Consider the following 14,032-nt stretch of genomic DNA (forward strand, 5'->3'; position numbering starts at 1 on the left):
GAAAAATGCCCGATAGAGATCACCACCTTGGTCCTTGCTCTGCCACCCGTCCTATAGAGAAAATGTTGAACTGCAAAATGTCTTAGGGGAGGAGAGAGGTTAGGAGGTAACAGCCCCGGTGCATGCAAAAAAAAAAAAAAAAAAAAAAAAATCATACTTTTGTAAAGAAAATTGGCATCACTCAAAACATTCAACATAACAATACGCAAATGTTAACACTTCCTTAAGGTCTTGTCATTCATTTTAAAGTAACTCACTTTACCCAGTGATTGAAATGGCGAACAATTGCTTCTCCAAGTACTCTGCCTTCAAATGAGATGGAACTAAACATTTAATCAGCAACCAGAGCAAACACAATGTGCATCTCAAGAATATATTTGCTCTTCTTGCTAGAAAGCAATTTACTTAGGTTTTCTCAAAGGTTGCAATATCTATATAACCTTTTAATAATGATAAACCAAGGGAGTATGAATGCGTGTCTATGTGCTTAGCAATTTACTTGAGGGAAAAAAAAAACAGAACAAAGAATTTAATTGCAGTCTGTCAGTATTGAAAACATCATTGCCTTTTGTCACTCAACCCATTTTTTCCTGTTGTCTTCTCTCTTTTCAGGAAAAGGGAAACATTGCAGTTGTATTTAATGTCGGAACAGATGACATTAATATTGAGGAGACGTCAAAGTTTGTAAATGACGGAAAGTACCATATAGTGAAGTTTACGAGGAGTGGGGGTAATGCCACTCTGCAGGTGGATGACCTGCCAGTCATTGAGCGCTACCCCACAGGTGAGTAACCCACTCTACCTATGATTACATCTGCCACTGCTTAAAGGTATTAAAATAACCATGAGGATATCAACCAAACTTTTAAAGCTGATCTGTCTAGGAAATTTATGTTAATCATGTTTACTTGGCATGTGCTCTGATTGCTTTCTTTTTTTCTTTCTTTTCTTTTTTCAAAGTAGAAGTTGAAGAATGATACCAGTGTTATTGAGTTTTTCCTCATCCCTGATGCTATCCATCTGTCTCTCTACATTAATCGATTGCTGTATGCCACTGTAAAAGTCTATTTAAATGTTGAAGTGTGATTTGTGGCTGACATTGTTTAACATACAGTGTCAAACTGCACAAAAGGGTAAACACCCACCCTCACTATACATGTCTGCATTAAATTCCCCATATTCATTAATAATCCACCTACAGTTGGATTCAGATGTTTCACAGAAGTCAAATCAATAGCCTATTTACAGCAAAATTACCATTTCACTAAATTCATTGCAGCAAGTACTGTAATTATGTGGCAGTTCAATATTTATTTGTCTGCCAATACAGCAGATTGATTGGACTAATGTAACAGAGATGACAAACCTAGTAGGGAGTGACAATTGACTTTGTAGAAATTAATTACCAGCTGATGGGCTACATTACTGCAGGACATTGTGTTTTCATAGTAATTATTTTCACAGCATACACTAAATTGTGTATTAATATTCTTGTTACTTCTCTCTATCTGATTGGTATAGTTAAGTAAATGCTTTATGAGTTATCCTCATGACTAATATGTCGTTAATTATGTCAAAACTAACAATTTAAGTTCAGCCAGAAAAGTTAGGTGACTTGAGTTACTTCTACAATGCTGTGGTGCCTTATGGTCACAATCCATTCCAGTTCTTCAAAAGACTGGCAGCTTCATTGTAAGAATAACAGACTGCAGATGAAAATTTGTCTCTGGAAAGTGCAGGTTCACTTTGGGGGAAATGTAAGCTGTGAGGTAAGTCAGCTGAACAGTTTCTGATGAGACACTGCTGGGGACAGACATGAAGTGATCTATTGGAGACTGAGGGGAAAAAAAAAAACTCAACAACTCTGCTATGTTCCTTTAATATGTCAAAATGTCAGTAGTACAATGGCTGTCAACTAGAGAAGTATTTAAATGCCACAGCTTGGGTTGTTGAATGTTACCTTTTGAACTGCTTAAAGGCTTTGACATAAGCTATAGAGGACTGAAGTGATGTGAATGACACCATCATATGACTATTTTGTAATATTCCTGTAATGTAATGCTCATACCAAACACAGTGAAGCAAATGCAGCTTTCGCCGCAGAAGAAAACAATTAAATGGTTGTGAAACAAGATGCTACCAGCGTCCATATTAATGTGGCTGGCGTGTCACCTTCTATGATGACTCACTCATTACGAGGAGAACACTGAGGGAATTTCCATTTTTACCTGAACCTTCACAGTGTAATGCTCACTGTGTAAAATGGCACAACACTTTACCTCTGTTTTCTGCCAGCACCAAATCAAAAACACTCAGTTAAGGACCCTTGTAGGATGTTGAGTATGCATAAAACTGGGCAGCGGGACAAACAGAAGACAAATTCAACCTGTCTCTCCCCTTTTGCATAATGTTTGGTGACCTTTTTTAGGCATGGCCAGTGCATTCATCCAAATGAAAGAGGGTTTTATGGCTGCGACTCAATCCTCACTGCTTGCCTCAGGTAGAGAGGGGAAGCTAATGGCTTTTGACATGCCGCAGACATGGCGGAATGCACCGCAGGGTTAAATGTTTGGACGGTACTATCTCAGCCTGCATGCAATAGACACCCTCAGCCCCCCAAACACACACAACGCACATGCAGATGTGCTGCTCATGAAGTGAATGAATGAACTAGTCTGTCCCTTTTTAGACCCTTTTCAACACAAAAGTGTCACAACACTGATATTGATGATATACTTGAATGTCATTACAAGTCACTCATTTAAGAGTCATTTTAATGCTTCAAGCTGAGCTATCAGTTGGCAGGCTTCAGCTCAGTTTGAATCTAACCAGCTAATTAACTGTCTCAATGCAAGTTACGATAACAACTTTCAGTTTCAGCCCTAACTGCACTGGCACCTACTTTAGTGCAGTATGTATATGAATATGCATATACAAGCATATGCATACATGTATATGTATATGTAAAAGCAGCATATGCATGACTTTCTCTTTGTCCAAGAAAGACTTGGTTGGTGATCAGTCAAACTTGGCTGGTAATCAAAAACACAGTAGCTTTCCAACCTAGTCCACTGAAGTACTGTGAGAAGTGTGAAAAGTGCTAGAAAGCCTCAGAATTTTAGCATTCCTCAGAAGTCAAGAGTGAATGAATAATTTTGTCTTATCATTGTGCTAACCCAGCATATGTATATTTCACAAGAACAGCTGATTACATTTCATACTGGTTGTTAACATAAGAATGAACAAAATCTATTGCATATTTTAAGTCCTGTCACAGTTTTTGTTCTGTTATTTATTTTATTTTTTTAATTAATAACATTTACCATTCTAGCTGGAAATTACAAGTTCACACTAAGTGCCTTAAATCACTTCCCCCTTAACAATTGAACATAAGATGCAGTTTTAACTATGCTTCTATCAAATTAATTCTAATTAATTCAGTATGATTTTTGATACTGTAATTTCAGAAATGGAGTTTTTACAAAGTAAAAAAGATGAATGCATAGTCTCATTTTGCTTAGTCAGAAATTATCTTTGCTGCTAAAAGCCCAGCTGATAAAAATCAATACATAAAATAAAAATAATAAAGATTTCAAAATGTTTAATGAGCAGGGGGATACATGTGATAACAGTTAAATGATCACATATTTTTTCTACTTTATTGCAGAATCTCCATTTTGATTTAAACAGAGAAAAAAAGTCTCCATGGTACTGGCAGATAATAACAGATTCATTCTTCTCATGCTAAGTACAGTTATAAATGCTGTTGGGGGAAATGACCAATCCCATGTCTACCAATCATGCGTTCGTGACAATGCCGAGTCCGACTACCTTCTTAGGCTCACTGAAGACTAATTACTTCTAATCACAATTACTGCACAGTTCCTCCCCTCACCCCCAGCACACAAAGCCATTATTCTCTCTGCTCGCCTGTAGTTTGATTAGTCTCCGTGTATGCCTCTAACGCAGTCATAATAGCAGCCTTCAGCCACTCATAGGCCACTCACAGATCAACAGTGATCATAATAAGAGTAGACAGCGAAGATATAAATGACGGCTGGACAGTGAGAAAGACAGAGAGGGGGGAGATTATATGGGAGGTAGCAATCATTGTCAAAACTAAGGAAATAATTGCTTCACCAGTGCCTATATTGCTGCCCTCGTAATCTCATTAAAAAGTCTCATACTGCATTCTTATGGGCCATTAGAAGTCCTTAGCACAATTATTTGATTCTTGAACGCAAGGCACAGACTCATAACTAGCCATCCATTTATTGTAGTCACTAGTTCTCTATCTTTACTCTCCTCTCTTTTATTCCATGTAACACAAAAGGCTGGATGGCTACAAAAAAAAAAAAAAAAAAAAAAAAAAAAAAGGTCCCTCTCCGTCCCTCTCCTAAGTCTTGGCCATGGAAGTAATACCATCACAATGGTGCTGCCAGGCCCGTAGGGTACAGTGCAGTACACTATCGGAGCACCCAATGAACGCACGCTGCACACAAAGATAATGGAGAAGTCCCTGGCCTTATTCTTCTACTGTTATCAGAGCGTGATGCACTTATAGAGCTCTATCTCTCCCACTCCAGTCCCCTCAGTTCTCAGTTCCCTCTCTCTCTGTCCTTTTTACCTCTATCTGTCCACCCCTGCCCCCTCTGTCTCTTTCACCCGCTCCCCCTATTTTTCCACCTTGCCATGTGAAGTCTGATTTGTGGGATAGGAGGGGGGAGGAGTAGGTTTATTCATCCAAGCTCTATTCTATCTGCTCTGGTTCCCACTTTATTCTGTCTATGAGCCTATTTAGTCTATTGTGCAATCAATCAGCCATCAGTGAACAAGCTTACAAAATAACAAACGGTGCGGTTGCTTCCATTGCCAAAGTAGAAAAATGAGAATTGAATAATAAAAAATAATAGTGAGATTTGTCTAGGTTCTTGCCTCCTAATTCTCCCGGCTCTCTGAACAGAGAAAGCATTTGCATATTTGTTCATTTAATGTAGCAAACGTCCCAGGGCTTGTAATGAGATAAAGCTCCCACCTTATCTGACCACTTTATTAACAAAAAAGAAAACAAGTGAGCGAGGGCAAACGGGGTCGGTGGGGACGGCTCAGCTGAATCGCTGCTGTCTGGCGGAGGAGATAAGCCAGGCCGTCCCATACCAAACCCAATCACCACTCAGCAGCCATCACAGGCTCCGCTCACAGGCGTCAGGATGAATGGGCTCTGCTGCTGCATCGGCGCCCAGGGGATAGCATTGTTTAACACTCCAGTGTCCCACAGTGGGGATCAATACACGATCACACCTTGATTATATCCACACTTAATTAACCTGAGCATAAGGATAGACTGAGAGTGCCATATGATCCAGAGCTGTGTTGAAAAAGGAGCTGTTTTGTTCAAAAGTGGATGATTTCAGTGTGTGCGACTGTGTGTGCATGTGTGTGCGTGTGTACTGTATTTTTGTGTGAGCGCCTGCCTGCCTTGTCTGTGTCTTTCTATCTTTGTATGTCGCCTCACTTTAACAAATTACTATTTTATCACAATTCTTATAGTCTATATAAAGACTTTCAGAGTAACATGAAGATAAATTTTATAATAGTTCTGAATACAGCCAAGAGTACATGACAACTACAAGACACAGACATGAAAATAGCATTGCAGCTGGCAAAAAAATTAAGCACTCACATGAGGGAAAATAACAACTGTGTGTTCCTTCTCCTCAGCCTAACTTGTATTGTATATCTTTTCATCCACCCTATGATGTGTCCTCGCCGTCCTCCTAACAGCTGTAGGCGCTCTGTTCTCCAGAGCCCAGTTTGATGCTGACCTCTCTTCAAATGAGGTGTCAGAGTAGCAGAAAACAGCCCCCATCATGGCAAAGGCATGGGTAAGGGGGGTGATATAACTAACACCCCATGACTGACAAATGGAGGTTAGCGAAATTAACAAAGCCCACAAATGCTCCGTGTCAAACGGCGCACACTGAACTAATGCAAATCCTTGACCAATGGAAATTAATTTAACACATTTACATAGTGTAGGAATGTAAGCATTTTCATATACTCAATTCCTGTGGCATGCAATGCTATTAATTTTCAGGTAATAGGTGCTCAGAAACATTGTAATATCTAAGAGCCAGACTCTATGTGTCTGTATGTGTGTATTTGTTCATCTATTTGTCAATGTGTCCTTGTGCTTGTGTGCAGTGGTAGTAGTAGTGGACAGTGTAGTGCAGTGTACATAGAGCCTTACATAAGGGAAATCCAGTGTCTGTCTGCTCATATAACAGGCAAGACGGTACAATGCGCACAAGCACCAACCAACTGGAAGCTAGTATACTGTACATCCATACACCAAGAGGCGAATATCTAACTGTAGTGCCTGAGTCAACACGTGGATTATATCTGTCTTTCTCTTACTTAAAACATTGCGCTAACGTAGCACTGTGGTTTTAACAGATGTTACAAGATAAAGATGGAGACTAAATCAATGCACATGGTTAAAAATAAAGCCTAGACCTGGGTTTGTTTGTCTAGATTGCGCCCGTAAAGCATGACGGTGCCTCTGTGAAGTGTCCCGATGATTAAAAACCTTCATGGAAGATTTAAGCACAGCTGCACCATTCAGACTGATAGTTTGATTGCCTGAAGGTTCACTTTAGATGACATTCTTTCAGAGATGTTTGCATACTTAGCGACGTTTGGCCATCTGTAAGTACACATACCTGTGTGGCTGTATCCGACAGTGTTGTAATGACAGAATATATATTTCCATAACAACGCTGAGGGAGATGCATTCCACTAAATCTGTCAAGTCTTTATACTCCCGCCTGGCATAATCAACTACAACCAAGTTCCAAGTGGTGGATAGACAAGCTTTAAGGCATTTTTTGGATACCTTATCCTCTACAGTAATTCAAGCTGATGTGATTAAAAAAAAAAAAAAAAAAATCTTTTGTTATGCGTGGTCTTACCGCTAAGACCTTTCATCAGACCAACTGTGCATCTGTGTTACAAGGTTACCTCTTTTCTTCATATCACCACAATCCTTTCCTTTCTCATGCTATTCTTTACCAAATTATTGTTAGCTACTGGATCTTTACTCTGCCAGAACAGAATTAATATAGTTGATGGGACAAACATTGTCAATCTGCCGGAAGAATGGAGCTGACTGAATTCAATCTCTGCAGACAATACCAGGGGAAAAGCACTCAGAGACAGTGCCACTGTGCTGAAAGTCTTCTCTTCTGGAGAGATTATTGGCCTTGACAAAAGGGCGATGCAGAGTTTGGCCTCATCATGCCAAAGTGCCCCTCCAATCTCATAGTACTGTTTTTTTCTGTTCCTTACTGCTCTTTCTCTCTTTTCAAAGTTATTTCTTTGGCTTAGTCTCTGCATAGTCTGCAGTCCTTTGCCACTGCCTTTGACACCAGTAAAGCATCTTTCTACTGACATTTTTAAAGCATATGCAAGCATACTGTAAAGCCAGACAAACTGATGACAAACTTGAGACTCATAGCTTTTGTCAAAGCCCTGTTTTATTATATGTGGATTTTTAAGTACTGTATGTGCACCTGTTTTTACAATGTGCTATATGACCAGATGCTCTGAATGTAAAGTATGTTAATTGTTGTACTGCAATTAGCTCATTGTTTTCTTGTCAATTAGGCAATTTATAAACGGGTTGGACATTTGTAATATGTTATAGTTAAATTGTTCTCTCCTTTAAACCATAAAAGGTTGATTCAACAATAAATTCAAATGATGTTCCTTTTGAAAATGTATAACTAGTATAAAAGCCAGTCAAAAGATAGAGGGTAAAGAAAAATGGGTTGGTAATCATTGGGTAAAGTGTCATGGAAATGTATAAATTTGTGATTTGATTTGGTTTATAACATAGCCTAACTTAGATGAAACATTTGCGTGCTAGTTCACAATTAATATAGGAATAATTTGTTGGCTAAAATAAAATAAAATGAATGAGTGAAGTCTGTTCAAATAATGTTTTAGGAAGTATTGTTTTTTAAATACCCAAAACTTACCAAAAAAAACTTTTGCAGTTGTATAGCTCCAGCATTAAGTATGAACCTTTAACCTTTGACCTTACAGATTGTAACCAATGAAATGTCTCTTTAAACTTTAAAGGCAACAATGATAACGAACGCCTGGCGATTGCTAGACAGCGAATCCCATATCGACTTGGTCGAGTAGTTGACGAATGGCTACTCGACAAAGGTAAAATCATTGATTAAAATTTCAAATAAAATAATTTGATCATAACCAAGTTGTGCCAATACTTTGTAAATAATAAACCTAAAAATAAATGTTCAGTAAAATAAAAAAACAAAATGATTTTAACAGTTAAATTTAGTGTGGAGTATTGCATACTTTTCATAATAATGTATTTATTTTATAGATGTCAACTGTTTTAATACGTGTTTCCTGTCAGCTTAAGGTTAAAGGGACTGTAAATATAAATCTAAATCCACTTCATGAAGTAACATCGACACTGTTAAAATGTCTATAAATTACTGTAGCATTTTGCAGTAAACATCTAAATGATAAATTTAAAAGATTCAGTTTAGTTATTCACTAGTTGCTATTTTCAGTGTTAATTTGAAACACATATGCAGTATACTTATATGTTCTTATTGTAGAGTTCATTTGATGTATTCTGATTAAACTACTAGCAATGATAAATAGAATGTAATACCAATTGGCATCACAATTTTGAGTCCCTTTAACAGACATTGTAAATATGTATAGGGAATTAGACCAAGAAACTGTATCATAAAACAAACTTTCAGTGCATGCTTTGTTTTTTATAGATCAATAACTAATTCATATTTTTCACTTAAAATGTGAAATGAGCCCTATCATTTTTTCTGTTTATTTCTTTCTGTTCCGCCTATTATGACAGTGCTGTCATGAAACGTTTTGTTTTTCATAAACCCAACCATATCAGTTCTAAGTTGCATTTTCCTTGGTTGCTCTTGCTAAAAGGATGAATATTTTCAAATCCCCTGTAGTGTGTCCTGCTTTCTGTAAGAACTTATACAAGAAAAGCCAAATCCTCACACAGCGAGTAGCCACTGTAGAAGTCAACTCTTTTTTTTTCCATTGTTGCTGTATTTGACATGTATGATGTTCTTTTACCCAAAGAGGAAGTGTGTGTGCACATCCCAAATTATTAATGCATAAAAAAGCAAAGTTTATGGACTTCTACAATGGCTACCACCATACTTGTTTTGTTGTTTTGTTTGCTGTTATTTGTTTACTACTTTTTTTAATTGCTGTATTGTAATCAAAGCATATTGAAAATATATGCTTTTGGGTGATAGACTTTTCTTTTTCTTTGTCTTCCAAAGCAATATCTTTCAGGCAAATTATCCATTTGCTCCTCTTTCAAGTCCATCCAAGATTATATCTTTGGAAGTTACATTCAAATATCACCAGTTCAGATTATTATTATTTTTTTTTTTTCTGATTAGACTTGATTGCCCTTTTAGCAAAGCTGCACTGATTTACAAAACCCTGTATTTTTTTCCTTTTATATATTTTGTTGAATCTGCTTTTCATAGGCATCCCATCATTATAAGTGCAATAAATTACCAGGGGTTGCCTCTAGCAACCAGTAATTTATTGGCCCCATTAGCCACTGGGCAAATAATCTGTCTTTCTGTCTTTTTTTTTTCCCTGATAAGTAAAAGCGGCTGAGTCCGCAGTTCAACATTCTCGTATATATGTAACATTGTTTTCCCACAGGGCGGCAGCTTACAATCTTCAACAGCCAAACCACTATACAGATTGGGGGCTGGGAGCGAGACCGGAGTCGATCCTTTCAGGGCCAGCTTTCGGGCCTCTACTATAATGGGTTGAAGGTGTTCAACATGGCTGTGGAGGGGGATCCCAACATTAAAATCCAGGGCAGTGTGCGGCTGGTAGGCGAGTCGCCCTCCTCAATTACGCCACAGTCAAGTGCTACAGCCAATCGCTCCGAGACCTCTACATCCATCATGGAGATCACCACGACCACAGCGTCCAGCAGGAGAGTCAAGCAGACCACACCACGAGAGCCTCAGCAGGTAAGAAACGGCATCAACTTTTCTCATCCTACATGTTACTCTTATCGGTTACTGATATTCATTCATGTAAGGTGTCTCATTTCAAGTTCATGCCGTCTTAAGTACAATCAACCGCTTGGATTTAAGCACATGAGTGGAATACATTCTTCCATATGCTCTGATGTAGTGCATTAGTATGCACTGTTTTACGTCACCGCTTATCCCCCTTTTTCCTTGAGTTTTCTGACCTAAAAACTGAGAGGGAAGTCATTTCATTGTTCCACCGAGGGAATACCACTAGCAGCATGCACGTGGAGCACTTCTCCCTCTGTCATCAGCCGTGGCACCGTGGTGTGTTTGTATGAATGACAGACATCATATAGGTCCTCCATCATCTTGCTCTGTCCTTGCATTATCAGTGCAGTGCTAACAGCAGCATGCAGTTGCTCTATTGTTAGAAAATGTATCTAAACATTGTTAACATAAAATTTGCATCAAAATTCCTCTCAAAACTGGCACAATGACTATAATGACTTCATCTTAGTGCTATTTAGTAGTAGTAAAAGTGGCAGTAGTATGCTATTTTATTGATGTGATTTGTCCCAGTAAGAATCAATCCCCATGTTAGTGCTATGTTCCACTGTACATGACACTGACCCAGCTGTATATAACAATAATATAAATTCTCAAAATGTAAACATGCATCAGCATCATAGTCCTGTCTTATTAGAGATCATTAATAAAAGACCATTTTGACCACTTGCAATAATCAGTTTTAAACCCAGTGGAAATTTAAATGTAATTAGTATAATTTAATTTAATTCAATTTAGTTAATTCAAGTTTTAAATTGTAGCACTACTGCTTTCAAGGGTTTGTGAATTAGCTTGCAGTGAACATGCGAACTGACAGACCTTCAGTAAGACTTAAGAACACCTGTTCACTGAATGTGAGCAAGAAAGGGATATATTTTTTTTCAGGGACGATCAAGGTTCCTTTTATATCATGACAGAAAGGATTCAGATTATACCTTAAGTGCCTTCACACGCTGCTCATACAAAGTGTTGTTACCCAGAGGACATTTCCTACCTAGATGTTTTGACCAAAGTAAATAGAGGAGTCAGTGAAAACTAAGGCACATGCACTTACATTGTCACAGACAGACACAGAAACCTATGATTGCATGCCTTTGACCAAATAGATCTGTGTGTGAGGCCGAAGACTCAGTTCTCTTTTGAAAGAACAGATGACAATGGACCTTATATATCCTTGGGTGAAGAAACACTTGCTTGAATGAAACTGTCAAGTAACACTTAATCACAAGGGAGGCAGATGTCAGTGTTTTGTGAATTAGCCTTAAACATACAACTCAGAATAGTGCATGATTGAGGCCTTTTCCTCCCTCAGATGGTCTGGGTGTTTACATACAGGCCTAATATTTAGGAAACTTATATGAAACACAGTATCAAATTACACTCTATAGGATACATAGGCAAGCATAGTTGCATAAATTAAGCATGGTCCTAGACTAAAATGACCCTTTAATCTGGGCTTAGTCAGCTTTTACAGATACAGTTGAAAAACATCCTAGATTTAACTTATTTTGAATTAATCGGATTGGCTAAAGGAAGATTAGAGCTTCTCCAGTACTCAGAGAGAGGGTAGGTTTAACTTCATAAATAACACACACATACACACAGACACACACACACACAGACACACACACACACACACACACACACACACACACACACACGTATATCTATATCTATATCTATCTATCTATCTATCTATCTATCTATCTGGATATAGATATAGCAAGTGGTATGTGTGTGAATGTGTGTGGGTGTTGTCTATATATTATGTATGATTTGTTTTTGGTTTTAATTCCTTTGTGACATGTTGTCTAATGTTTTCTCTCTTTGGAAATGTTCCACTCAGTGCTAATTCTGCCTTGATTATATAAATCACAGCTTCTCACTGTCCAGAAGTAACTAAACCACGTTCTTTAAGGCCACTTAAATATTGTATTACACATTACCGCCCACTCTTGGCTTTATTAACGATGGATCTGTGAAACCAACCCAATCCAATTTCCTTTACTTATATCTTTCCATTTCCAAAAGATATCCCATAATTCAAATCTCTAAAAAATGTCAAGGTCCTCATTCAGATTTGGACTAAAAACACACTTAAACCCATATCTTACCATAGCAAATGACAGAGCCCCATGGATATTTGCATCTAGAGCTAAACTATGCATTTGCAAAGACCTCAATTCAGTGGACCATCCCTCTCTCACTGACCTGAGACCATCATAACGGCTTGTGCAAGAGGATGGAGATGCTGACAAATAGTACAATAATAAATATTGATCCGATGGAATGGTTTTCTTAAAGACTCAGCATGGCTCCTGAACTGTAGCAAGAGCATGTAATCCAGGTGAAATATCAGACAATAGGTTGTAATTATATCGCTGATCCATGTGGTGTTATGAATTGTTACAGAAACTACAGAAAGAAATTGGCAGAGAGGAACAAGCCTAATAAGATGGATGCAGTTCTTGGTCAGGTCTATTTTTGTATCTAAAGTGATACATAACCAACACACAACACCGCATCACAGACATATGCATTATATAAAAGATGCTGTGCGCACCCTGACTGAAGCGCTCAACAGCAGATTTGTTGATCAAATCATAAAGCGAAGTTCACCTTCCAGCCTCTGCTAGATCTTGAATACTCACCGCAATATTTGATGCTAAATGTTAAATAAATGTTGCCATTGCAAATTAGTTTCTGCTCAGATGAGTTAAGGATCATTTACCTTGCAACACCCATGTGCACAGCTCATCCCCACAACGTTTTCTGTGTTTGATTGTGGATGTAGTGTTCTCCAAGAATGAACAGTGTGTCGACAAGGCTGTATGTAACGATACGTAGTGATACATCGTTGTTTGTGTGTGCATGTGTGAGTGTGAGTGAAATAAATTCACAGACAGCAGATGTTCAAAGAGACAAAATGTCAGGTTATGTTGCCAACACAGCTTTTAAGTGGCATTTAAAGCACGGGAAAGGGGCGAATAGTCAAGGCTACAGAGGGAGGTCAATGGACTATAGAGTTCAGCGATGTAGGTGGAGAGATGAGGCATGGAAAAGATGTGTGCAATGGGGGATGTCAGTGTGTTCAGTTTGGTTCTATGTGACTACCTTCCCATAGAGAGCTGCTTCACTCAGACACCACTGTTTCAGGTCATCGCACTTAGAAAGCCAATGTATCTGGCCTCTGCAAAGGAAGATGCTGCACCCACTGCCTCTTCCCTTGAATAGTCCACATTTTAATCACTGTCCAGCTTTTGCCTCTCCCCTCTGATGGCAAATACTGTTTAGTGAAAGCTTTTCTGTCTATACAGCCTTACTATAACCACACACAGTTTTAGTAAGGGTGGGGCCAGTGGAAAATGAACGGCAAACCCTAGCAGCGGTAGTGGCAGCTCTACCTTCTGAATCTCTGTAAAAATGCTGCTCAGAGAAAATGTTGGTCAGGTTGCTAAAGCATCCAGCTGAATCCAAAAATAATGAGGAAAATGGATTTAGTCTGCCATGAGGCCATTTAGAGGCCTGCCTAACAATGTGTGGTGATGACCAAGGCACTTGGCTTTTAGCTAAGATAATCAACTCAAAGAAATCATTAACACTTCTTAGGGATGACCTTTTGGAAGTGCCTAATGCGTTCGTTATCACCCATTTAATAGATCTTCATTGATTGCCATAGAACTGAATGAAAATGAACTTGATAAAATAATCATAGTAATCAGTATGCTTATGAGTAAGCAATAACCCTAGTTTTTAATAGCTGATTAGTCTTGATATAATAATGTAATTCCTATTAAAAAAAAAAAAAAAAAAAAAAAAAAAAAAAACTATTAATACAGCATTAATACTATTATCCTAAAGGCTTCAGTCATGCTAGC

At 38.2% G+C, this 14,032-nt stretch overlaps 1 protein-coding gene across 6 annotated transcripts in view; it reads left to right on the plus strand.

Annotated features, from left to right (window-relative positions):
- LOC115372569 (neurexin-1a) overlaps positions 1-14,032 on the plus strand; it is a 309,098-nt gene that overhangs the window by 259,208 nt on the left and 35,858 nt on the right. For 3 of the 6 annotated variants that reach the window (XM_030070577.1, XM_030070578.1, XM_030070579.1), the window contains 3 exons: positions 613-784; positions 8,143-8,232; positions 9,763-10,082. In XM_030070577.1, coding sequence (XP_029926437.1) covers positions 613-784; positions 8,143-8,232; positions 9,763-10,082 — 582 coding nt within the window. Of the gene's footprint in view, positions 1-612; positions 785-8,142; positions 8,233-9,461; positions 10,083-14,032 lie in introns of those variants that run through there. The other 3 variants (XM_030070580.1, XM_030070582.1, XM_030070581.1) reach the window with 2 other exon arrangements.

This window comes from Myripristis murdjan, chromosome 15 (assembly GCF_902150065.1).
Source record: "Myripristis murdjan chromosome 15, fMyrMur1.1, whole genome shotgun sequence".
In the NCBI taxonomy this organism is placed as follows: domain Eukaryota; kingdom Metazoa; phylum Chordata; class Actinopteri; order Holocentriformes; family Holocentridae; genus Myripristis; species Myripristis murdjan.